Raw genomic sequence first — 26,869 nt, forward strand, 5'->3', positions numbered from 1 at the left:
TGGCATTGACCAAGTGTATCCTCAGTCTCTCCCCCCTTTTTGTTTTGTCACCCTGTCCTTGTGTGCATTAGCATCATCTGGTGGAGAAGCAGAGGCGGAGGGAGCTGCATCCCACATGGGCCTGGAGGCCGAATCCACCGACGGTGAGGGCACCAGTGGGATGGAGGGCGAGGGGAGCACCACATTGGAGACAGGAGGAGACAGTATAGACAGCGATACCTCCTCCGATGGAAGCTCCCTGGCAGTGGCGGACACCTCTGTGCCCCTCCCCAACAACAGGTACAGCCGCCACCCCAGTACCAGCACCGCCCTCCCAGCAGCCCCTCAGAGTGTTTCCTGTGCCCGCTCACCCAGGAGGGTGGGCATCTCCTTCGCATCAGGCACCTCAGGCCCTGCCCCAGTCAGCCCTGCCGCCCTCAGTGAGGAGGCTATTGACCACCTGAGATCCCTCTCTGTTGGTCAGTCAACCAGAGTGAATGCCATCCAGGGTGTAGCAGCGCATTTGCAACAAACAAGTGCATACCCGGAGAGCATTCACTCTGGAGTGGCGGTCCAACAGAGAGCATTCCAGGCTCTGGCCAACTCACTGATGCCAGCCATTGTCCTTGTCTCCAGCCTCCCCCTCCAACTTCCTCTACCCAGACCCAATCCCCTCAACCCCAGCCTAACCCAAGCACACCTTCAGACCAGCAATCACTCAAATCAACACACAGAAGTGGCTCAGGCAAACACAAGCACCACACTTGATCTCACAGGCACTCACACAAGCACCATCCACATGCAGACACACCAACATCCACTGCCTCCACTGTGTCCCCCTCCTCCTCGTCGTCCACCTCCCTCCCAGTAGCGTCTCCACTCACACCTGCATGCACTACATCCTCATCCACTACCTCCATCACCAGCATGCCTATCACTACACGCCCCTCACTGGAAGTCACCACCCCCACATCCATGCACACGTCCCCTGTGTTCTCTCCCACTGTGTCTGTGACCCCTCCTCCCAAAGTACAGAAACGCAAGCACTCAGACATCCAACAGCCATCCACCTCACAACAACATCCATCCCATGCACTTGCACCCAAACACAGCAGACTGGCACCTCCTACAACCACTCTCTCTACCTCCACACCCAAACCTTCACCTTCTTCCCGTCCCAGTGTCCCTAAGAAGCTTTTCCATGCCAACATTGACCTATTCCCTGCCCCTTCCCCTCCGTCCTTCACCTTGGGCCAGGGTGGCCAGAACCCAGCCCAGCAGCTCAGCCACTCAGTCCATGGCCACTGTGGTTTCTGCAGCAACTGCAGGTGTGAGGGGCTCCACGGAGTCACCTGTCAGCCCAGCCAGTGTGCCAGCACCACCTGCCAAAGCCAAGAAGGGTCTGCCACCTATCAAGGGCAAGAAGGGGACCCCAGCCAGCAAGGGCAAGAAAAAGACACCAGCTGGCAGAAGCAAGGAGGCACCACCATCTGCCAAGGGCAGGAAGGGGCACAAACATCAGCCATTGCACTTAAGCCGTCCGGAGCTGCAGGTGAAGGCCTGGAGGCTATCACCACCACTGCCACTACCTCCACCTGCAGCGCAACTGGCATCCACTGAGCAGCTGTCACCGCCGGTGAGCAGTGTGTAGTGGTGACTACATGGGCTGCAGTGCGTCCTGGCCACTGCAACACCTGTTGGTGTGACACACAGGTGAGAGACTGTGACCTTGCCCCATCCAGGATGAAGCAAACTGGGCACAAGGCCCCCTCCAGAACCAGTGGAAGAAGCCATCCACTCAGCCCCTCCTTGACAGGATGAAGCACACTGGGCACAAGGCCCCCTCCAGAACCAGTGGAAGAAGCCATCCACTCAGCCCCTCCTTGCCAGGATGAAGCACACTGGGCACAAGGTCCCCTCCAGAACCAGTAGAAGAAGCCATCCACTCAGTCCCTCCTTACCAGGATGAAGCACCCTGGGCACAAGGCCCCCTCCAGAACCAGTGGAAGAAGGCATCCACTAGAGAGGCTGTGGCTTTGCACTCCCAAGTACCAAGCAGTGGGCATGGAGCCCCCTCCAGGCGAGTGGCGTTGTACCATCTTCCGGCTGAGGTGACCCCCCCATCCCCCGTCCCCCTGAGATGCCTGTGTTTTTTCGACCTGATGCCCCTGCAGTGTTCTCTCCATATTGAGGCATGAGTCAAGTGTGGCCTTGGCCTATGTGTTATGGCCCAGTGGGCCACGGACATTTTGGAGTGGGTATTGTCCCGCCTTTTGTACATATTGTATATATTGTACATACTGTTTATTGTTTAAAGACGTTTTATCTAAAATTGTACTATTGCACCCATTTTACTCCATTTCTTTTCTCTTTGCGTTATTCCTGAGGGTTATGGGGCGTATATGTAATGCAGCTGTTTGTGTGTATGGTGTTAGAGGTGGGGGTGTTGCGTGTTGCGTGTGTGTGTCACTCTCTTTCCTAGGTGCAGTACTCACCGTGGTCATTTTCGCCGGTGTTCGTGTTCCTGGTGTATGAGAAGGTACACCAGCATTGGGAAAAAGTGCAGCTTGGGCTCCATGGCGTTGTGGTTCTTCCTTGAGTGTCGAGAGGTGAGTCGTTTCCCTTCAGTGTTCTGATTCCACTGTGCTTTTGATGGCGTTGGTACCGCCCCGGAAAAGGTGGCGGATAGGCGTGTTGTAATGCTGTGGGCGGTACATTGTCTTCCGCCTGGCTGTTGGCTGTTACCGCCACGGTGTTTGTTGCTACTGCTGTGGCTGTCGGTGTGTTAAAGTCGCTGCTTGCGTTGGCGGTTTCCGCCGTGGTCATGATTCAATTTTTTTGCCAGCCGGCCTTTTGCTTTATCACCGACTGCCAGGGTTGTATTGAGGGCCTAAATGTATCTGAAAACAATTTCATAGGCTTCCTAGGAGGGGCAGATGACAGATTTGCTACACAGAATGGGACTTCAGGATGTCCCAGTCTTCAAGGTGCTCACTGACGTCATAGGCATGAAAATGAGGAGAGTTTCACGGATTGTAGTCAGCTACTGCCCTGGTCACTTATGTTAGAGGTGGGACAGCATATTCTGTGCAGGTTTTGCACATGCCATCTTGGGTATTGCTAGGTTGAGTAGCTGCTACCCCCAGCTTTCCCTTTGTGATCACTGGCACTGCCATTACGATCTATGGCTCAGAAAGGGCATGTGTACAACCAAAGAAAGAAAGAAAATGTTTTTTTGTAAAAACAGAGATGATGTACAGGAGCTCCCATTCCTAGCACCACACTTAGGCCTTCAGCAGCAAATAGAGGGCTGTTCAGGACTGTAGCAAATGGGTTTGGCCCATTTAATGCCCTTGGAGTTTTTGTTTTCTTACTACTCAGTTTTCGATTCTTAATCTGATTGTGTCTCACTAACTGAGTCTCTCTCATGGTAAATTCTGTCAAAATGGCCTGAGAGTGCTAGGCCCAGTGTCTACCTTTTAAGGTAGGACCACTGCTGTACAGCTAACGTAAGGGTCTTTGGGCTGGATACCCATGAACATGAGAACACATGCATATAAGTCTGCAGGTTAGCTCAGCCTTGTATCTGTACACAGGGAGCCTGTCACAGAGAGGACCCTTCAGGAACTGGTGCTGACCTGCTACAGGCTTTATAATATGAGTGCTGTTAGACCTGACAGACTTTGCTTGATCGTCCCTGTTTGCTTGATTACCTCCACTTTTGCTGAATTAATTTTTGTTGACCTTAGAACTCTGTGCACTTTACCACTGCTAGACAGTGTTTGTGTTGCTCTCTCCCTACAACATGGTTTGTTTGGTTTATACCTAAGTGGCATATTTAATTTACTAATATGTCCCCTGTAAAATGCAGTACATGTTCCCAAGGCCTGTAAATTAAATGCTACTAGTGGGCCTGCAGCACTGGTTGTGCAACCTATTTATACAGCACTTTAAAACTTGTTGCAGGCCTGCCACTGCAGCCTGAATGTAGTGTTACGCTACTGTCGACATGTCAAACCCCTTACCAAGCTATAAACTCCCTCTTTTATTACATATAGGTTGTCGTAGTTTGACTCTTGCTCTAGGTAAGACTGCTGGTTTAAGGATGACCAAACTTTTCTTTGTAGGCGACTATGCCAATCCTACAACAAGTTGCAACTGTCGTCCCAACCCTCCCGGCACACAAGCAGCACCTCACCAAAAACTCAAACAGTAAAAGGTGATTTGTGCCAGCCTTTATGCATGGACTCAGGAATGTGACATCCCAGGGAGTGTTGTGGTTAAACGGATATTACCCCTTTCTCACATGAACATCATGTCTCAATCAAACACAGCCAATGAAAAAGATGCAGTAAAGTTTCAATAGGTTTTATTTAGCAAAACTGCAATCGATGATAAGTTGCATGGGCTGCAATGATTAGGATAATGTAAAATATAAGAAACACAATCGTGAAGACGAGAGTCATTAATACAAAGACCCTCACCATCACATGAATTATATCCTAATACCCTAATATCATGTACCTAATCTCTAACCTAAAAGAGAGCTAGGTGTGTTAAACCTAAACTGCTAATGCCATGTCCATGGGAAGAGCCCCCCAACCCTTGTTACCTTGGAATGAGATATCTAGCTCAGACTCTGTAGGGACACAAAGACTGGGTCAGCGTCAAGGTGTCGTGCGGCATCGATAGCAGTGATGGCATCTGGTCGGAACCCCTCTGACTATCTAAGTGAGGTGCATTTATACGGGTCTGTTCCCAAACAATAGATAACAAGACATACTTGAGACTGCAATTTATGTAAACAATTCCCTCAAAGACATGATGAGGGAAAGTACCTAATGTGAACACCTACAGTTTGTTTATCTTTGTCACTTGATATTGACGCCTTAGCGTGGTAGCACTGATAACGTGAAACTGAAACATTGGAGTAACTAGAAACAAGGCAGCCATCCTAAAAGATATAATTAAATAAATGCACTAAAACAGAGCAAACTAAGTAGGGTAAAAGTCACTAGGTGACGGGGGCACGAGTCTGCAAGCCAAAGACTAACTCCTGTTTCCTATTAAAACAAGATATGATGCACTACAGGTCACCGCTAAAGTAGGCCCTAGGTAGTCCGTAGGGAAGGGTGCTATGTAATTAAAAGACAGAATATGTACTTTATATTATACAGGTCCTGGTAGTGAAAAACTCTCAATTTCTGTTTTCACTGCTTGAGGCCTACCTGTCTTATAGGATAACATCGTGGACTCCTTATAACATTTAATAAGCTGCAATTCATAACCGAGAAGGGATTATACATCATGACTGGTACATATGGAATTGCAAAGTCAGATTCATTGTTACTTTTTAGAAAGTTGGCATTATCATGCTCCTAGCCCTGTGTCCCTGCAGCCTGTCTGTAGTACACATGTCGGTGGGTGACATCTGGGGGCTTAGGTGTGATTGACTGGTCATCCACATTGTGATGGGCTATCCTGGACAGGATGCAAGGGAGGAGCTGGACACAGCCTCACATTTTTACCTGAATAGGCTGTGTCCTGTCCCCACACAAAGGACTGCTTAACCACCTACAGTGAGTCTAGGGCCCAGGCAGGAAGGGAGGACTCCTGTGCACTTCAAAGCCCTTCTTTGAAGTCTCCCCCACTTCAAAGACACCACTCGGTATAAGAGCTATAAATCGAACCCTACTGACTCAGTACATTTCTGGACCTGCAGCTCTGGCCAGAAGAAGGGCTGCTGTGCTGGAAGAACTGCTTTCTTGCACTGCTGCCCCATTGCCTGGGTGAAAAGGACTGAGCCCACATCACTTGAACCCAACACCCAGAGTGACTCCAAGGGCCAGCTAACTGGTCTGCTGTTTTCTGAAGTCTCAGGGACACAATAGACTTTCAACTAACCTGCTACAGCACCAGCACCTGGACTCTGTCTGCCATGAGTCTTGCTTTGCCAAGTGATGCCAAACCAGTCCATGGCCCTTGGTAGTGGTTATAAAGTGCCATTCCAGCAAGAATCCATGCATTGATGCCATTGCGCCACTCAGAACCAATGCATCTCCATCAAAGTGACACATCGCTGCTGGGACCAAGTGCATCACATCGGTATTACTCTGACAACCAAAACCCCAATTTCTAACAACTGAGCATTTATAGAGCATATCTGGAAACACAATGTGTGGTTCTTCCACCCCCCTGTGCCCTTATCTGGAGGGTACAGGTGCACAACAGTAGCTGTTCAAGCCTATGCTCCAGGCAGGTGGAAAAAGATGGACCTTCTGACTCCAGCGCTCGCCAGTGGAGATAGGCTGGGCACGAATGGAGTCAGACTGGGCATGAAGAAGCCAGCAGGGGCCACAGATTCTAGGAGGCTTCTTCTGCCGCCCCCTTCGAAAGGAGCACACGGTGCCTAAATAGTAATGGGCACTGGGTTTTAAAAAATGCCTTCTTAAGAAGCAGCAAAGCGTTAAATATTCCCAGCTCATTCAAAAGAGCACCCCAGAATCCTCTGGGGTGCTTAAAAAATTGCACATTGGCTTTGTGCTGCCCCAGAAAGGACAGGACCAACACCTGTGGAGTAGTGTGTTTGGGACGCTGTCAACTACAAGAGTTACCTTCAAAGGTTCCCCATAATTTCCCAGGGGTTACATTTAGGACCCAAAAGAGGTGTTTAAGCCCTTTTGGAGGTTATAGTTGTGCACATGGTTTATAAAGTGAAGAGATTCCTGTAAGACGTTCATATGGCTGTATGTGCACCATTTGAAAGTAAAAGAAAGATCTTTGTGCACATTGCATTAAAAATGTAAGGCGTTATTGATACTGGTAATAGTGATAATCAAATGTAATATGCTTTATTCAAGTTCGCAAGAAGGTTTTAAGTAGAAAGTTAAGTCAATCAATATATGTTTGAATGCAAATGTATTTACATATTTCAAGGTGTTTTATTAACAACTATAAGGTTAACAGTGAGCCATGACAAGGCTTTGTGAAATGGTACCATCCATATTGATTTGAACTGTGTTGCATTGGTTGCTCATGAAATGTTTGTGCTTTTGTATCAAGCGATGACACCTTAATATTTTGAGGGTTTCATCATTGGTATTTACATCTGCTTCTATGTATGTAATTATAAATTAATCAACAGTCTTTATTATTTTGCGAATAATAATATATTTTTCCTTTCTTATAAGAAAAAGCGCTGAGCGTTCTTTGTTGCGTACCATCGATGTGGGGTACTAGCCCATGCCACCCTAAGTTGGCCTTGGAGTGCACTGCGTCGATACCCAATAGGGTACTTTGGCACATATGTATTAAATCTTTGCGTTGGCCTTGTGTAGCGCCAGATGATACAAAGAAGATGCAAATGCTTGAGTGGCAATTTGTGGCACCTTGCGTGGCTTTGTAAAAAAAATATAATGCAAACAGCTGCTTGCACTGCTTTATGTTGCATTTTAACCTGGGAGGCATTCCATGGGTGAAGCATTGGAGTTCCCATGCATCCATCCATGGATTTCGGAACATTCCCAAATTTACTAGAGTTATTAGATCCAGGAATTTGTCAAAGTGCTGCAGCTTTCCAAGTGAGACAAAACAAGGAACAGTATCTTTATTTCTCCTCATTATTTCCTCTGCAGCACACATGGAAAGAGGAAGATGCCTCTACAGGTTGTTTTCTGCAGAAAGGTGGTCCTCCTGCACAAAATAAGTTTCCTTGTAATGCAGGCACCCTTGCACTATGGTGCAAGGGAGGTTGCATTGGTTCTGAGCTGCAGACAGTGCACCAGTGAAAGGCGAGAGCAGAACTGCCTCATTTGGTTGTACACATGGAGTATTTCTTCTCTCTCCCTTTCATGCAACGGACTGCCGCAACTTTGCTTGCCGCCCTGTTAGGTGAAAGATTAGTAGATATGCCACTTGGGTACCAGTAAAGAGAAGGTTACAGACATGTTACTTGTGAAGGACCCACAAACCTTTCTTACCCACAATCTTACAAGGACTAAGAGCCTGAAAAGGACTAGGAACTGCCAAATCGTACCTATCACTACATCATCCACGTGATAGCTGCCTAATGGCCAGGGGTGAACAAGAGATGGCACAGTTCAACTCTCTCCAGCATCATTAGGGTGTGGCAGAGTGAGGCAAATACTGTCAACAGGTCCAGTGAAAATGTACCAGCTTGTGTTAGGGCCTATGGCACCCATCCTACTCCACATGGAGTCATTACATAACTGCACGCTGGCATAACTTTACCATTAAGCAGTCAGTGTCAGGAAACTGTGCAATGTCTCAAATATAGCTTTTCTTTGGAAGAGAAAGAGCTGCTCCCTGCATGGCGCCTTTGCTCTCTGGGTCTGTCTCTTCTCAAAACAGTAGATCCCAATGGTACCTTATGTTAGCAGTTGAAGTATACAACTCATCCACCCAGAACGAATGCAAAAGCAGAAATGATCCATGGGAGGGACACAGGAATAGGGAGGGAATACATCAAATAAGAGCAGCTAACTGAGGCAAGAAATTGGTTTATTCATGGGCAAGGGGCTGACAAAAAAAACAAAAAGGGCAGCATTATCTCTTTTGAATATGTTTTGATATTTAAATGCCTAACTAAAGTTAATTAAATATAATGCCAGTGGACAACATGTTTAAACAATGTATTATCAATAAGAGCCTGTAGGACCCTGTAGGACCCCGTTGGCACCCACAATATCAATACGACCGGTTGCGAATGATGCTCAATCAATACCTCTTCTCCAATGCAAGTGTGTGAAAGATAAACTATGCTCCAATCTCTTAGGTCCTCCAATATGTAAGAAAAATCAATGTGACTCTTAATGTCGGTGCCAACCTATATTTTGATGCGAACGCAGATGCCCTCAGTGCTTATGACATCCTCAACATTCAGATACTTGGGGATGACGACATCCGACTGGCGAAGGTGGGCAGGTACGACTCTCAAGAAGGACAAGAAGTGCATGTCAACACAAAGAGCATATTATGGGCTGACCACAACCAGGTGAGTGGGGTATCTTTCACACAAGTTCATGTGTCTGTAAAACATGTTACTATGTATAGTAACAACAATATGGATGGAAAATTGGAAAGGAAGAGAAAGTTAGAAAGACGTGTATTTATATAACGTACAGACTTATTTTAATAATGCTTTAAATAATGTTAGTCAAAATGTACTGGATTTGTATAATGACATATGAGTGAGTTTAATGGGGGAAATGATGTGACACCAACTAGGTTTACTATTTTGAAGAATCCTTTGGGTCACATCCTAGTTAACTCAGAGTAAAATAGTCATCTGCGCAGTTGTGAATGGTGGTCATTGGAGCATATTGCCTAATATAGGTTTTGGATAAGGATATCCTTAGACTAGGAGAAGAGAGGTGTCATCAGGGCAAAATGATCACACCTTCTAGTGTATGATTGTAGGATATTAGAGTATTATGTTGTGTTGGGGTTGGTCCTCACTGTATAATACTCTCACAATAACCAAAATATGGTCCTTTGATTCACAATAGTAAATCCTTAGCTCAGAGCTGGTAATGTGGCGAAGAGCAGTCAGGCTTTACTTAGAGGAACATGTCTTAAGCAGTTCAGAGCACCAACATGGATGCTAAGTAACTGACATGACTTGAAAGAAATCCAGCACCAATTTAAAAAATATACCTTATTTTTATCTTAAAAACCAAAATGAACATAATTGAATCAGTATAACTGGGCTTAAAGATTTTAGAAGCAAAATTAAATCACAGTAGAACTGGCATTTAAACGTTGCATTGAAGTCTATGGAGAAATATCAGTGGTTGCAAAACAGTATTTAAACAACGAGTTATGTGTAACCATAAGGGTTAAGGTTGTGCAGTCCCTATGACCAGATCACAACAGTCAATTCAGTTTGTCCCTGGGCCTTGGTGTTTGGGTGCAGAGTTTTCCTGGATGTCCATGCTTATGAAGTCAATGGCAGAAAACCACTGACAACAAAAGACCACTTAGAGGTCGAGTTTTGGCAACTGGTAATACTACTTTCCCATTGAAGGGTTTGAATAATGTGTAGCAAACTTACTTGGACGTAGCAGTTGCTAGAATGGATCATAGTAGTTGGACCCATTGAATGCCAATGAAAGAGACATATGCTCTGCTTAAGATTGATAGGAAAAGGTGGTATCACTCTAAAGTGAATGTTCCAAGTGTATTGTTTTGTTTACTGCTGCGTGTAATGGGTCTTCTATATGTCTTACATGTTTTTTATCCCGTAAGAAACACTGGTCCTGCACCCTCTGCCAGCATCACCCCATATACTGTATGGCCCAAAGAAATAGCCCATAGGGAGGAAATGCACCATAATTCCTTTGTCTCCCTACTGCATCACAATCATCAAGTCCTAAATAAGGGAGACTGCTGGATATGCCTAAAAATCTTGGCCTTTGTAGATGAAGATGTGCCCCTTTCTAATGTCTTTACTCCTTTGTTTTCAGGTAATAACAAAGGAACTGCCTCCATTACTTTACCAAAACAGGATAATATAAATGTGCCCTTATAAAACTAAGAGGGCACAATATGTCAGGTAGCATTTGCATGAAAAGTAATGGTACATATCAAATGGATAATAGTAACAAGTGTAACATGATTTTCGGGGTTACATCTAGTGATGTGACTTTCCTCCTTCATGTAGGTGACTCTGTGTGTTTTATTTGCAGTGATAAAGTTTATACATGGCTTCTGGTAAGATGGGAGTGTTGTCACCTAGGTTTTATAATGCCTGCCATCTCTATAAAAATGACAAAAGAAATAAATAAGGGAGTGGGAGAATCAGCCATACCTAAGGGAAAAAGAAGTGTTGACCAAGGTCATACCGCCTGAGAAGTAGTAGGTGATAGATTAAAAGAGATTATACCTTGGCACGGTACGCCATCAATGAACGAGCTATACAAGACCGGCCTGGTTACTGGAAGCTACTGTGATAGAAATAACAGAGATCATTGAAAATATAACAGTACAATTATAGGCTGTAGGGTTAGTTTCCTAACAAAATAGAATGGTCCTTGACATGATGTTGGCCAAAAGGGGATGACTCTGCAACGTTGGGTGTAGTTTCTTTCACCTACATCCCAGATACATCTGCATGAGTCAGGGAGGTAATTAAAACATTACAGGGCATCGGTATGCAGGCTCACAGTGACACGGGTACGTGGGACCCAGAGGGCTCCTTTTGGAATTTCCGGAGCATATGGTGATGGAAGATAGGGATATTCTTCATAATAGTGTTTCTGATAGTGTTAGCTTGTTGCCTCTTCATTGATTGTTTCCTTGTGTGTTGTCAGTTAATAGGAAGAATACTAAAAACCCCTGCCATGCCTCCTGTAACTCTTACTAATGCCCTAATAATGCAAGATATAGTAGAGCATCTGATGCAGATAGAATACTCTGATAATGCTGTCAACATACAAAATGATTCTGATTATGTCAACAAATACCACTATACCAGAATAGAGGGTGATGAAAATGTGAAATTGTATGTGCCAATTGAAGGATAGACAGAAATGTAGAACTTCGGTTCAAGGGCCATTTGTTAACAATGAATATATATCTGAACCTCAGTTCTGACATTTAATGAGTCCTTCAATTTTGCTTCTAGGACAATAACTAACTTGCCTTTGCAGGCTTATATAAGGAAGTGTGGCTTAGATTATACGATGAAGCAATGGCAGCCATTGTCTAGACTATTGACACCCCTGGTGTTGCGTAAGTATGCTATTCATGCTAAGTTCATCAGAAGAACAGTAAGAGGTGTCATCTCTCGTGATTGTATACTAAATGTTGCCAACACTTCAGAATTGTGCAAGAAGATATTAGTCATACTGGATGGTCTGCCTCAAGAATACTGGGCTAAGATGGATATATAGAAGCCATCTGTGGGCAGCTTAACTTTGTACACTGTAGTGCCATATAAGGAAAAGTACACACAAACATTGTTAATCAGGCTTCGTCTCAGAACAAATGAGTCACTGACAACGCAAGACTGGAAAATATCCGTCAACAGTTTCAATGCAATCCTATTGAGACAAAACTGTGAAAATATGAAGCGCTGAGAGGTGTTTTTGAGAGTACCCTCTGAAACTGTCTGTTGTGCACCTCTCTGGCTAAGCCTACTATAAATGCTTTGTTTAACTTGGATGCTGTCTGTGCTGGACTTGTTTCTTTTTCAGGCAGAACCCTTTCGGGTATCTATTGGACTGACAGAACTCCTGCTGGGTTAAGGTTGTGCAGCTCCTAGGCCCAGGCCGGCCATGACAGTCAGTTCACATCTACCTGGTCTGTGGCACCCAGGCGCAGAGTTGTCCTGGTTGTCCGTGATGCAAAACAGGACTCGTGCTGGTGCTAATTTTACTGCTTATGCAATGATGCTGACAAAGGGATGCAAAATCTCAGCAGGGGCTGGGTTGCGGATGTCAGATGCAGGCTGTGCAATCTGCCCTGCACTTGCAGTGTCGAGTTTTGGGGTTAGTTACCTGACTCGCAACCAACAAGCCTTTGCAGCGGTAAGGGTGCAAAATAGCTTTTGGAATTTCACCGGGTCTGGGGGGAGCAATGTATTGGCCTGAAACCTGGTGGCTGCTGAAACTACAACTCCCAGAAGACACTGGACCACCTGGCTATCATTGATCTCATGGCAGGCCTGATGGCAGGTGAATCTTTAGAGGCTGTGAGTGTTTTTACTTGCAGTTGCAGGCGACTAGTGCCACTAGTCCAAGGGAGTCTGAGGGCACTTCTGGCTTCCACAAGGGTTCCTCTGGTCAGGAGTGTCAAGTTTCAGCCAAGGATGAGGGACATTCACGTAGATCCCAGTCTGTTTCGTCAGGGACAGAAAACCCCTCTTTTTCTCTGGTGCAGTGGGCAAAGTCTGGATGTCATGATGCAGAGCTCCCCCTGGCATTCTTTGAAGTTGGTTGAACAGACCTAAGGTACTGGTATCAGGGGTGTCCCTTAAATCCTAGATTTAGGGGAGCTAGGGGTGTTGAGACTAGAAGGCAATTGGCTGCTAACTCCTACAGCTGATCCAGCCCTGAGGTGACCATATCCAGTGGTGCAGGTCACCTTTAGCAACCCAGAACCCTTTGTACTGCCACTCCTAATGACAGAAACCAGCAGAAACCAAAGAGGTTAGGTCAGCTTGCGGTGGTGTCCACTGTCCTGTATTCCTAATTTCCCACCTGACCATGAGTAAATGTGCATGGGGGGGGTAGTTTTCTCCTCTGAGGGATAGCACAGTTGGTTATCAGGGGTGGAGAAGCCTTTGAAGCTCACCACTCTGATGTCTCTATTCAGCAGCCCAACTGTGGAGGTGGGAGGTATGACCCCTCCCACCTCAGTCTTTGTCTGTGACACCTGGGAGCAGCCACACTGCTGGGCATGTAGTAAAAAACCTGTCTTGGTGGCAGCAAGTGCGGGGAAAAAGCACAGGCTGACTGGCCAGAGCACAAAGAAGGGTGGCAAACAGGTGGGCAAACTCTAGTGTGCCACCTGGGTACATGCTAGCTGTTCCTCATCACCAGATTCGTGTTGGGGTAGAGAAAGTAAGTTGTTTGACGCCAACCTCAACACATCAAGGGGCATATTTATACTTCGTTTGCGCCGAATTTGCGTCGTTTTTTTCGACGCAAATTCGGCGCAAAACTAACGCCATATTTATACTTTGGCGTTAGACGCGTCTAGCGCCAAAGTATGGGCAAATAGCGTCATTTTTTTGCGTGAACGCCTTCCTTGCGTTAATGAGATGCAAGGAAGGCGTTCCCGTCTAAAAAAATGACGGCGACGCAAATGCGTCATATTTATACTCCCGGGCAAAAATCACGCCCGGGAGTGGGCGGGGCAAAAAACCCCGCATTTGCGCCACTTTTTAACGCCTGGGTCAGGGCAGGCGTTAAGGGGCCTGTGGGCTCAAAATGAGCCCACAGGTGCCCTCCCCTGCCCCCAGGGACCCCCCCTGCCACCCTTGCCCACCCCAGGAGGACCCCAAAGGATGGAGGGACGCTAACTGCGTTAGCGCAGTTTAGCGTCAAAAAGTATAAATATGGGCCCTAGTTGGTACCATAATGGAGCTAACAGCCTGGGTCTGCCCGGCCGTATGTCCCATATTGTCCTATGAACTGGTCTGCACTTATAGTGTATTTTAATGGAAAAGACACTATAGAGACATATGAGCTCATGCTTACATGTCTGCACCTTAAATATACTGCACCCAGCCTCCTGGGCTGCAGAGGCCTTCCTTAGGGGTGTCTGAACTATATGCTAGGCAGTTCATGGGTCTGTGCCACTCCTGGTGAGGGCACAGTTGAACTCAAGCAGTTTGCACCGGCCTGGCAGTTTGCAGTGGCAGGTCTGCCATCAGCAATTTGTGTGTGTGCCCCCTAGGGTGGCACAAACTATTGCTGCGGCTGAGGGGACCTCTTTACCACCAATGTCTGTGTACCCTCGCAACCATTTTCTAGGGGCTTATCCGACAAATCAATTTAGGGAGAGAGCATGGAAACTGGGGCCTGGTTAGCAGGATCCGAGTGCACTAACAGAGGCATGTGCATCAGAATCTGGGAAAAAAGTGGTGGGTGACCAAACATAAAGGTACACTTTCCTACAATGATGAAGAGTTTCTCTCCCCTAACTTAGACCCAGAATTCATTATATTTATTTCAAGTTTGGCAGAGATCTGAGAAAGGTGTTGGACTGCTCTTTCAAGTAATGTCAGGTAGTCTCTCCAGGGTCCTAGCAGTAGAGTCAGGGGGTCATTCTGACCTCGGCGGTAAAAGGCACTTACCGCCGGTCAGAAGACCGCCATAACACCTCCGCGGCCGCGGTAAACCGCTACGGTCATTCTGACCCACAACTGCCAAACCTCCAAAAATCCGACCTCCACTGCAGTCCGCCACATCAGCGGCCAGCGATAAACTGGAGATGACCAAACCTCCACCGTCACGCCAACAGAAATACGCCCATGCCATTACGACCCACGAATCCACGCGGCGGTCATTCAAACGCGGTATTCCATTGGCGGTACACACTGCCGCGGTCATAATAAACACCCAGCTCCAAATCACAGCCACATTGGACAATTTGAAATACACACACCTGAAACACATACACACACCACTCCCACACAATCAATACGATATAAAACACACACCCACATCACCCACAAACCCCTACAACCACAAATCAGAGACGAAGGACAGAGAGAGAGAGCACAGCAATTGACAACCCCATAACACAGAGGCACACAACACCATCACCCACACCACATCTACGCACAAAGCACCACACACCACACACTTATCACCACATACACCACCCCACACCTCATCCACACCACCCCATGGCACCCCAAAGACACCCACGGTTTTCGGACCAAGAACTCAGGGTCATGGTGGAGGAAATAATAAGGGTAGAGCCCCAGCTCTTCGGCACACAGGTGCAGCACACCACTATAGCCAGGAAGGCGGAGCTATGGCAACGGATCGTAGACAGGGTCAACGCTGTGGGACAGCATCCCAGAAATCGGGAGGACATCCGCAAACGCTGGAACGACCTACGGGGGAAGGTGTGCTCGATGGTGTCAAGGCACAACATAGCGGTGCAGAAGACTGGCGGCGGACCCCCCCCCACCCCACCCGAATTCACAGCATGGGAGCAAGAGGTCTTGAACATCCTGCATCCTGAGGGCCTCGCTGGAGTAGGTGGAGGAATGGACTCTGGTAAGTCGAATCTCAACTACTTTATCCCCCCACCCCACCAGCATGCCAACCCACACCCACATCCTCACCCCCAATCCCCCATCACACATCCTCCCTGATAATGTCTCACCAGCACAACCCACCCAACCCAACACCAACCCCTGAATGCCAACACAAACCATGGACACCCATCACCTAAGCATGACCACTGCACATACCCATCCCCCCCACAAACCACCCTCACAACTCCTCCCACAAGGGTATGGCACCACTGGGGGACAAGGCCACACACAAATCGCACACCATGGCACACACACAACCAATAATCATACTCTTTTACCCCTGCAGGACCCGAACGCCAACACACCGGTCAGGAGGGTCCAGAAATGTCCATCCCACCCCCGGAACAGGCCCCCACTGATGACAGCAGCTCTGTCGACCTGGAACCTGATGACCAGCCCGGACCATCGGGGACCTCTGGACAGTCGGTTCCCCTCAGGCAGCCACAGGCCACAGCAGACCTACCCCCCTCAGGAAACACCAGCACAGCACCCACCCAGCGGGCCCATGCCTCTGTCTCCAGGACAGGTCAAGCAGCGGTGTGTCTACCACTACTGGGCACCCAGGGTAACCCACCACCCCAACAACAACATGGACCTGGGGGCAGTGGTAGTGGGCACACCGTCCAGGGGACAGAGGCCCAGGAACAAAGGGGAACTGGGAGGGCTGCTGTGCGACAGAGGGAGGACAGGCCTAGGGAACCCTCTGTCCAAGAGGCCCTCACCACCATCATGGGAGGCTACCACCAATCCCAAGAGACGATGGCAACGGTCCTGGCCAGGTTCCAGGAGATCCAGGCACTGCAGGAGGAACGGTACATGGGGTTCCGGGACGAACTGCACACCATCAGTTCCGCAATGGGTACAATCGTGGTGGCACTCAACCAGATTGTTACCACATTGCGGGACCTTGTGGCCTCCCAAAGGGCCCCTGCCACTAGCATGGGGGAAGAACAGCCCACCACCTCCGCCGCCACTAGTGGTCAGGAGGCCCCCACACAACAGCAACGGCCAACCCGGACCCCACCCCCTGCAGAACAGGAACCACCCCGCAAGAAAGGCCTGAGATCCAGGAAGAAGACAGAGTAGGATGTCAAGACCCCCGCCAGGAAAGGATCCCCCCGGATGTCATCCCACTGTCCCACTTGTTCACCCTGTCCAACCTAGAACTGCCCCTGCTCCACTTTCCACAGGCATATGGACAATGCACCTGTGCAAACGAGAGTCTGGACTCTGCCAAGGACATGCCTCCACCATCTCCCATCACCCTTCTTGAACTATTCACCCATTTCATCACTTAAATAAACACAATTATTGCACCAAAACCATCTGGAGTCTGTAATTTATTTACGTTAAAGCAAATGTAATGGACATAACCAACCCAAAAAGTCCAGTTACATTGTGATGACAACATACCAGTGTCACACAGCGGCAGTCCATGGGGAAAGAAACCAGACGGCACTCCGTGGGGACCAGATCCCTGAAATAGGAAGGGAAATCTACAACTAAGATATCATACATTGGGGGGAAAGGTCAGACAGTAGAGAGCATGTACTGTTACAGATAGTTTGAAATGCAGGAGTAAATTCTTACCTGTGTGTCATTGGAAATACTGCTCTATCACTCTGTCTCTGTTGTCTGTGTCGTCCTCTTCGTCTTCCTCCTCTTCACTCTCCGCAGGCTCCACAGCGGCCACAACACCACCATCTGGACCATCCTCCTGCAGGAAAGGCACCTGGCGTCGCAAAGCCAGGTTGTGAAGCATGCAGCAGGCCACGATGATATGACACACCTTCTTTGGTGAGCACATTAGGGATCCACCGGTCATATGCAGGCACCTAAACCTGGCCTTCAGGAGGCCGAAGGTCCGCTCGATCAACCTCCTAGTACGCCCATGGGCATCATTGTACCGTTCCTCTGCCCGGGTCCTGGGATTCCTCACTGGGGTCAATAGCCACGGCAGGTTGGGGTAACCCGAGTCACCAATTAGCCACACACGCTGTCTCTGAAGTAGTTCCATCACTTAAGGGATGCTGCTATTTCGCATGACGTACGCGTCATGCACTGACCCTGGGAACTTGGCATTTACATGGGAGATGTACTGGTCAGCCAAACAGACCACCTGGACATTCATCGAATGATAATTCTTTCGGTTCCTGTACACCTGTTCATCGTCTTTTGGGGGGACCAAAGCCACATGGGTACCATCAATGGCACCAATGATATTGGGAATGTGTCCAAGGGCATAGAAATCACCCTTCACTGTAGGCAAGTCACCCACCTCAGGGAAAATGATGTAGCTCCGCATGTATTTCATCAGGGCAGACAACACTCTGGACAATACTTTGGAAAACATAGGTTGAGACATCCCAGAAGATATGGCCACTGTAGTTTGAAAAGATCCACTAGCCAGAAAATGGAGTACTGACAGCACCTGCACTACAGGGGGGATCCCTGTGGGTTGGCGGATGGGTGACATCAGCTCTGGCTCCAGCTGGGCACACAGTTCCTGTATAGTGGCACGGTTGAGTCTGTAGGTCAGGATGACATGTCATTCTTCCATTGTCGACAGGTCCACCAGCGGTCTGTACACACGAACATTCCTCCTTCTCCTCGCAAGACCCAGCGGACGGTGCCTAGGAAGGACAACAGCGAGCACAGAGTCAATCAACCCACAGGTAAGTTCCCACAGCTTGTACAGTACTGATTTTACTATGGAATGAATAGCTTGTATGAGTGTCGATGCAAGGCCTAGGCATGTGTGACGCAGTACGAATTAAGCCATGTGGGCCCTTGAAATGGTGGCTGCCTGACCTGTGAAGTGTGACCATGTGAAATGAGGTCATTGCGCTGGCGTGGCACACCGTGGTGGTAGGCGGTCGAAGACCGCGGCGCAAAGCCGCATTGGATAACATTGAACCCTATGGGTTGCAGGAGCCAATGGCGATGTGCGCCGGCGGTCGCGGTACGCACCGCAGCGGTACGCACCGCCGCGGCCGTAACCGCCCTTTTTCTATCTGCTTAATCACTCGAGACCTGATCATCCACAGGAGAGGACCTATACTGCAAGTGCTGCTGTGACCTCGGTCTGGAAGTGACAATGGCTGCTGCTACTGGTGAAAGGGCCCCCGCCTTCAGTTCTGAAGAGTTGGAGAAGCTCGTGGACGGGGTCCTCCCCCAGTATGCGCTACTCTACGGTCCTCCAGACCAACAGGTGAGTACATTGGGACCATGCTTAGTGGCCAATGCCTGGGATGAGTGGGGTGGATGTACGATGGAGGGTAGGGGAGCGAATGAGGAATGCATGGCACGACAGATGAGAGCATGTGCCACATGGCAAGGTTGGGGAGGGGGGGCCACTCACACCCACCATGCAGAAAACTGATGATTATTTTTTTTCACCCCTGTACATGTCACATAGGTCAGCGCCCATCAGAAGATTGAGATATGGCGTGCCATCGCCAAGGACATCCGGGCCCTGGGGGTCCACAACAGACGGGGCACCCACTGCCGCAAGAGGTGGGAGGACATCCGCCGCGGGAGCAGGAAGACCGGCGAGGCTCTGCTGGGGATGGCCTCCCAACCTATGAGGGGTGCCAGTCGTACCTTGACACCCATGATGTCCCGGATCCTGGCAGTGGCCTACCCCGACTTGGATGGGCGCTTGAGGGCATCACAGCAGACACAAGGGGGTGAGTACCAGAACATTCTTGTATCTTTGCGCGCAGTGGAGGTGCCTGGTTGGGGGAGGAGGGCTGTGGGTATCCCTAGGCCAGGGCGATTTCTGTAGGCTAGGCCCCTCCGTGAGTTATGGTCCTTTGCCCCCGCCCCCCACCTCTGTAGGGTGCATAGTAACGCTATTGATGGACCTGTGTATTCTGTGTGGGCAGTTGTCGCCCATAGGCATGTAGGCCATGTCCCAGTGAATGAGTAGTGTACAGCGTAGTGCAGGGGGCTTCTGTCTCTGTCCTCTCCGCCAACGGTGTACACAATGCATGCACTCAACTTGTCTTTATTTCTCCCCCCCCCATTTTCTTTGTTTTTCTGTGAATCTGTGCATTAGCATCATCAGGCGGAGGAGAAGTGGCATCGGCGCAAGAGGGAGCTGCAGCTCACATGGCCCCGGAGGACCATGCAACGGACTCCGAGGTGACCAGTGAGACGGGGGCGAGGGGGGCTCCACAACGGGGACCCGTGCAGACGTGAGTGACAGCGACACGTCCTCGGATGGGAGCTCCCTTGCGGGGGTGGCACCATCAGTGCCTACATACTACAGGTACAGCCGCCACCCAGCGCACCAGGTCCGCCCTCCTAGCAGCCCCTCGGCGTTCGGCCCGTGCCCGCACGGCCAGGAAGCCGGCCATCTCCTTCGCCCCAGGCACCTCAGGCCCTGCCCCAGTCACCCCTGCTGCCCTCAGTGAGGAGGTCATTGACCTCCTGAGGACCATCATTGTTGGGCAGTCTACCCTTTTGAATGCCATCCAGGGTGTGGAGAGGGAGGTGCATCAAAGCAATGCATACCTGGAGGGCCTTCATTCGGGTCAGGCTGCCCAGCAACGATCGTTCAACTCTCTGGCCTCAGCACTGACGGCAGCCATTGTCCCTGTCTCCAGTCTCCCTCTACTAACTGCCTCCACCCAGTCCCACTCCCCTGTTCCTCTGCCTATCCCATCCACACCTACAGACAAGCCTGCACACACCTCAACACCCAAGAGAAGCTCATCCAAACATAAGCACCACAAAACACACAAGCATTCACCCAAGCAACATCCAGATGCAGACATGCCAACAGCCACTACCTCCTCTGTGTCCCCCACCTCCTCGTCTCCCTCCTCCCTCCCTGTGACGGTGTCACACTTGCATGCACACCCCCATCAGCCAGTACACCCATCACCAGCACACCCTCCAGAGCAGTCCGCACACGTGCAGTCACCACCCCCACTGCCATGTACACGTCCCCTGTGTCCTCTCCCACTGTGTCTGTCACCCCCGCTTCCCAACCACACAAACGCAGGCAGGCACCCAAACAACAACCATCCACCTCACGACAGCCTCCAGCCCAAGCACCTGCACCCAAAGACAGCACACTTGACTCTCCTACAACCACATCCTCTTCCTCCACTCCCATACCCAGTCCAGCTACCCTTCCCATGGCTCCAAAGAAATTTTTCCTCTCTAAAATTGACCTCTTTTCCTCACCTGACTCACCCCCTCCGTCCCGTAAGAGTTCCCCAAACACCTCAGCCACCACCAGCCCAGCAACTCCCAAGCACGTCGTGCCTGGTTTTTGGAGTCCGCCCTTCCCTTGGTCTGGGACATCGAACAGCAGCAAAGGCACAGCCAGCCCCCCCCCCTGGGAAGAGGAGCAAAAAACTCAAGGGCAGGCGCGACAGGCCTGACACGCCTGCCCCCAAGGAGGGTAGCCTTACACCCTCACCTGCCACCACGGGGAAGGGAGCCAAGGGCCACCTACAGTCTGCCAAGGAGGGCAAGGGTGCCAAGGAGCAAAAGGCAGGGAGCAGCCGACCTGGCCATGAGGGCCCCACCAGCCCCATTCCGGGGGTATCCGAGGAGACCCAGGGCCCCAGGGCTCCATCAAAGGAGGGCCCCGCAAAGGAAGGCACAGATGCTGAATGAGCGGCAAGTATTGGCCAGGTGTGGGGCACTGGAGGCACACAACAGGCACCGCTGAAGAGGGCCCCGCCAAGACAAGCACCTCTGAAGAGGGGCCACTGTGAGAAGCACCGCTGAACAGGGCCCCGCCAAGACAAGCACCGCTGAAGAGGGCCCCGCCAAGACAAGCACCGCTGAAGTGGGCCCCGCCAAGACAAGCACCACTGAAGAGGGGCCGCTGTGAGAAGCACCGCTGAACAGGGCCCCGCCAAGACAAGCACCGCTGAAGAGGGCCCCGCCAAGACAAGCACCGCTGAAGAGGGGCCGCTGTGAGAAGCACCGCTGAACAGGGCCCCGCCAAGACAAGCACCGCTGAAGAGGGCCCCGCCAAGACAAGCACCGCTGAAGAGGGGCCGCTGTGAGAAGCACCGCTGAACAGGGCCCTCATCTCAAGCACTGCTCCGCTGGGCCCTCCTGTCAAGCACCGCTCCGCTGGGCCCTCCTGTCAAGCACTGCTCCGCTGGGCCCTCATCTCAAGCACCGCTCCGCTGGGCCCTCCTGTCAAGCACCGCTCCGCTGGGCCCTCCTGTCAAGCACCGCTCCGCTGGGCCCTCATCTCAAGCACTGCTCCGCTGGGCCCTCATCTCAAGCACTGCTCCGCTGGGCCCTCCTGTCAAGCACCGCTCCGCTGGGCCCTCCTGTCACGCACCGCTCCACTGGGCCCTCCTGTCAAGCACCGCTCCGCTGGGCCCTCCTGTCATGCACCGCTCCGCTGGGCCCTCATCTCAAGCACTGCTCCGCTGGGCCCTCCTGTCAAGCACCGCTTGCCCATTGGTATCCCCGGATCTGTGTCGGGCATGGCTTCACGAGGCGCTCTGCCCACCATGCCTCCTCCATGACCAGTGGAGTCTGTTATCCACTTGTGAGACTGTGGCTTTGCACTCCCCAGGATGGCACAGTGGACAAACCAACCACTGTAGAGACTTGAGAGACTGTGGCTTTGCACTCCCCAGGATGGCACAGTGGACAAACCAACCACTGTAGAGACTTGTGAGACTGTGGCTTTGCACTCCCCAGGATGGCACAGTGGACAAACCAACCACTGTAGAGACTTGAGAGACTGTGGCTTTGCACTCCCCAGGATGGCACAGTGGGCATGGAGGAGCTTCGTGGATCTGGCATCGTGGACTCATGTGGCTGAGGTAACCCCCCTTCCGTTCCCCCTGAGGTGCCTGTTTTTAATTTCTTTGATGCCCCTGCAGTGTTCTCTCCAATGGTGTCTGTCTCGTGTGTGGGCTTTGCCCGTGTGTTACTGGACATTGGCCCACGGACATTTGCAGTTGTTTAACTGTGCCGGACTTTGGCTCACTGTAAATATTTTGTTGATAATGTGTAAATATTTATTTTTATATTGCTGAGTTCGCTATACTTACTTACTAATATAATATAGATTTAATTTTACGATCATGGCCTTTTGTCTTTGCATTTATTTTTGAGGGGTTTGGGGGTGTCACTCTGACTTTTTAATCAGCATTGGTGTGTAGGTATTTGGGTGGGATTGAGGGTGGGGGTGGGTGTGTGGCGTATGTGTGTGCCCGTAACCTTTCCTCCTCCCCCCTCCCCTGTGTCGAGGTGAGCGTTTTCCATTGAAAATGTCTGTTTTCGCCGTGTTTTTATCGGCGGTGCTCCCGCCACGGAAAAGGTGGAGGATTGGTGGGTCGTGATAGGGTGGGCGGTACATTGTCTGCCGCCTGGCTGTTGGCGGTGACCGCCGCGCTGTTTGTTCGTCCCGCCGTGGTGGTCGGAGTGCTAAAGCGGCGGCCTGCGTTGGCGGTTCCCGCCAGGGTCAGAATTCCTATTTTTTGACCGCCAGCCTGTTGGCGGGTTGGCCGCCGCTTTATCACCTACCGCCAGGGTCAGAATGACCCCCTCAGTCTTTGGCCATGCAATGTTTTCCAAGTACAAGCTCCAGTAATGCAAACTTTTACCAAATACTACTCCTCTTTGCTTCTGCTCCACCAGCAAATTGACTAAGCACGTCCACAGTATGTGCTTTGCCATTCAATTCTTCATTATAAACCTTCCTCATATACGCAAAATATAAACAGTCTCTTTGAAGTAGGACAGGAAAAATACATATGTTCACAAATGTGTCCAACAAGACAGATTCTGAATGCAATCTTTATAAATATTGCGAGTAACCAGAAACTATCTCTACAACAGATGCTCACAAAATTCAAACCTGTAGTCTGCAGGCAACACTGGAAAGCACAACAATGAACATATCAAGCAACAGATGTACTTGGATGCTGAGATCAGCTGGATGCACTCAGATTACTACAATGGATACCCTAACCCACAGAACTATACAAGCAGTTAGTACTTGTGCCATCAGGAACTGCTGCTAAAATACTTCATTTGGACTAAAAGTCCCACTGTAGAAAACTGTACTGAACTTGAAAGTCACAGGTTAAAATCTTGTTGTAGGCAACTCATCTTTTTATCTTTCTAAGATTGATACGATGATTACCACTAAAGTGAGTGACCATAAAGGCTATTATTTGTATTGATTTAGACTGTACAAGGTCGGATCTATGGCATTTCTTAGACGTTGCTAATTTTGCAGATTTTTTTAAATTAATTTAAGCATGTCATTTGGGATTGATGCCAACGTCCAGGGTTGGCATCCTTGTTAAATGATACGTGATACCACAGCATGTGATAGCATCAGTTGGGAAGAATCATGTGATGTCACTTCTGCTACCTCTGACATACCTTGGTAATGTGATTTATTCATAGAGCACAGTCTGTCCCTCCTTCTTGCAGGTCCCACGCTCTGTCTGCAGTGAGAAGTGCCCTCCTGGGTACAGAAGGGCGTCCAGAGAAGGACAGCCTGTTTGCTGCTTTGAGTGCATCCCCTGTTCACAGGGAATGATCAGTGACCCTGGTAAGTTTTAGCACATAGTGTTCTTATTGTGTTGATTTATTTGGGTTTTCTTTTAGGCCAAACCAGACCTGGAAGATGTTGATGAATGTCCATAGAGGCACACATTGAGAATGGAATACACATATTATCAGGTCAAACAAGAAGACAGACAGGAAAATCCCATAGTGAATCATCAGGAAACAGCTCCACCCTACATGTGAACTTACAAATTAGTATTTACAGTACATCATGGACTACTGAAAAAAAAGTGTAAAACTGGAGCTATAGTGACACATATACAGAGGATGGCTAAGAACATCCATGGTGAGAAAGGTGTTGGGTGACTATCTGTTGACCTCTCTACCATGTGTGATAGGTTCAGCCAAAGTGCTGGAGGTAGAGAGTTCCATGTTCTTGGCGTAATTCTGTTGAAGGAATTGTCAGAGTGGCTTCATGCAGGGGCTTCTAAATGCAATGTTTCAGTAATTCCTGTGGACATTTGACTAAGAAAGGACAATGTTCCCTACTAGGCAAAGAGGGCGTCATGACTAGTGCTCTGGGAATTAAGAATGCTGATTTACAGACTCACATAACATTTATGACACCAACACTTATCAATGTCGCAATATATAAGTTCCTCTAATTTATCATGTTGTACAACCTCTGGTTGTTTGAGCTATCTGAAGATATTTCATTAGGTGGGTGCCCGCTTAATGGTGCTTATCACTGTCCCACTTAATTTTAGGCTTGATTACACATACCATTAGCAGGGTAAAACCTCTCATAGCTTCCTTTCTTTCAACAAATAACAACAGGGTGTAATGAGAGAGAGTGGGCTTTGTGTCAGCACACTCCAGCCATTAGCTTTCATGTGCAGGTGTTGTGGTTGCTTGGCTAGGTTGTCCATCAAGACCATGGCGTTTTGAAGAATGTTCCCTTGCCCCATTTGTATTCCCATAAGGCTTGCACAATTAGGCTGAAGAGTTCATTTTGTTAGACTGCAGATCAGGCATGAGCTGTGACTTTCTTTTAACTGAAGACCTCTACACAGTACCTTTAACTTTCTGCCATGTTGGACTCACAGGCCCAAGTTCATCAAGAAGGAATGCAATGCAGGGCAGATAGTAAGAGGGGGAGAGCCGAACAGTACATGTTCTAATAATATGTGGCACTGTTCTGCTCTCTGGCTGCAGTGGCACACTTTAGGCACCCATGTGCTAACACAGACACCCTTGTGCCTTAGTGCAAGGGTGTCAGTATTGTCCGAAGCATGAGTTTTGTACAAAACCTATGCTTTAATGCGTTTCTCACTTTATATGTATGGTTAACAATGCAGCACACATGAAAAGTGGAAAAAACAATGAAAAATGTAAACATTTCTCCTAGTTGCATCTGCCTTGAGGAAGCATAGGAGTTTGGTGCAAATACCTATGTACTGTGCCCCATAGGTAGAGATGTGCATCAAATCCTGTTGATGTTTGCAATGGAGCGCCCATGCACCACCCAAGGAATGCCCACTTCACACAAAGCAGCGCAAGGTAGCGCTTTGCACAATCTTGCATTACTTTTGGCTACTATCCAACAAAAATCATGATTTGCCTTGGATCGTAAATTACACCTGAACACTTCGCATCAGGTGTGCTTTAGAAAAGTAATGCTAACCGGACGCAGCAAACAAAGCATTTGTAAATCTGGGCCATCCATTGTGCTGTGCCTGTTGCTCACAAAGAGTGATTTTAATTCCTAGTTATGTTTCAGCCACATTCTTTACTCTTTTCTCACAGGAAAAGTTTAACATTTTTAAAACAATAAAGCAAGAAACATAATCTATTGCTTAACATTTCTTCACAATTGATTTTGTCACTAAAATAAAAATTGAAGTTGAATACACAGCACAATTTTATAAGACTTGCAGGCGCAAAAAATGCACTAAAAATAGCACAGATGTTTGTATGACAGTTACTATTCAAATATTGTTACTATCGATTGCGTTCGTTGAAGAAATTATGGTGTGCAAAGTTTGACCATTTCATTCTATGAGCCTCATTTACAAAGAACTGATGCATAGGCTCTGATGCACCAGTTTCCTTGCTCCACCCTGCGCTCCCCTAACAACACCATGGTAGTGCTGTATTTATAATACAGTGTACCATGGCACTCGTTAGCACAACTGTGTCAAACTGTTTGGCACATTTGTGGTGCTTTGCTGGACTAGTGTCAAAAATGTTGACGCTAGTCAAGCAAAGCTCAAGGAGGCCCATTAAATTAAAAAGAGCTTAGCATCAGGCGTTTAAAAATGACACTAACATGGTGCAGTGAAATCTTGTAGATTTTACTGAGCCATTTTTTGGGCCTCTGTGCAGGGGAATGCCTCCCTTGCATACATTACAGTATACTTGATTCAGGTCAAATGTGGCTCAAGGGTTTACACCAATTTGTAAATACAGCTCAGGGTGGGGGAGTGTTTATCGTCACTGTAGCATCAGAAAAAAATGACACTACTGTAAGAAGCTGGCCCAGTGTGGGGTGAACACCTATCATGTTACACCTCATACTGG

The 26,869-nt window shown here is 48.9% G+C and overlaps 1 protein-coding gene across 1 annotated transcript in view; it reads left to right on the top strand.

The window, feature by feature from the left end:
- LOC138249287 (extracellular calcium-sensing receptor-like) overlaps nt 1–26,869 on the top strand; it is a 68,939-nt gene that overhangs the window by 21,927 nt on the left and 20,143 nt on the right. Inside the window, exons 3-4 of the mRNA XM_069203242.1 lie at nt 8,774–8,992; nt 24,212–24,332. Of these exons, the coding sequence (XP_069059343.1) occupies nt 8,774–8,992; nt 24,212–24,332 (340 nt within the window). The remainder of the gene's footprint in view (nt 1–8,773; nt 8,993–24,211; nt 24,333–26,869) is intronic.

Source organism: Pleurodeles waltl, chromosome 8 (assembly GCF_031143425.1).
Source record: "Pleurodeles waltl isolate 20211129_DDA chromosome 8, aPleWal1.hap1.20221129, whole genome shotgun sequence".
Taxonomy (NCBI): domain Eukaryota; kingdom Metazoa; phylum Chordata; class Amphibia; order Caudata; family Salamandridae; genus Pleurodeles; species Pleurodeles waltl.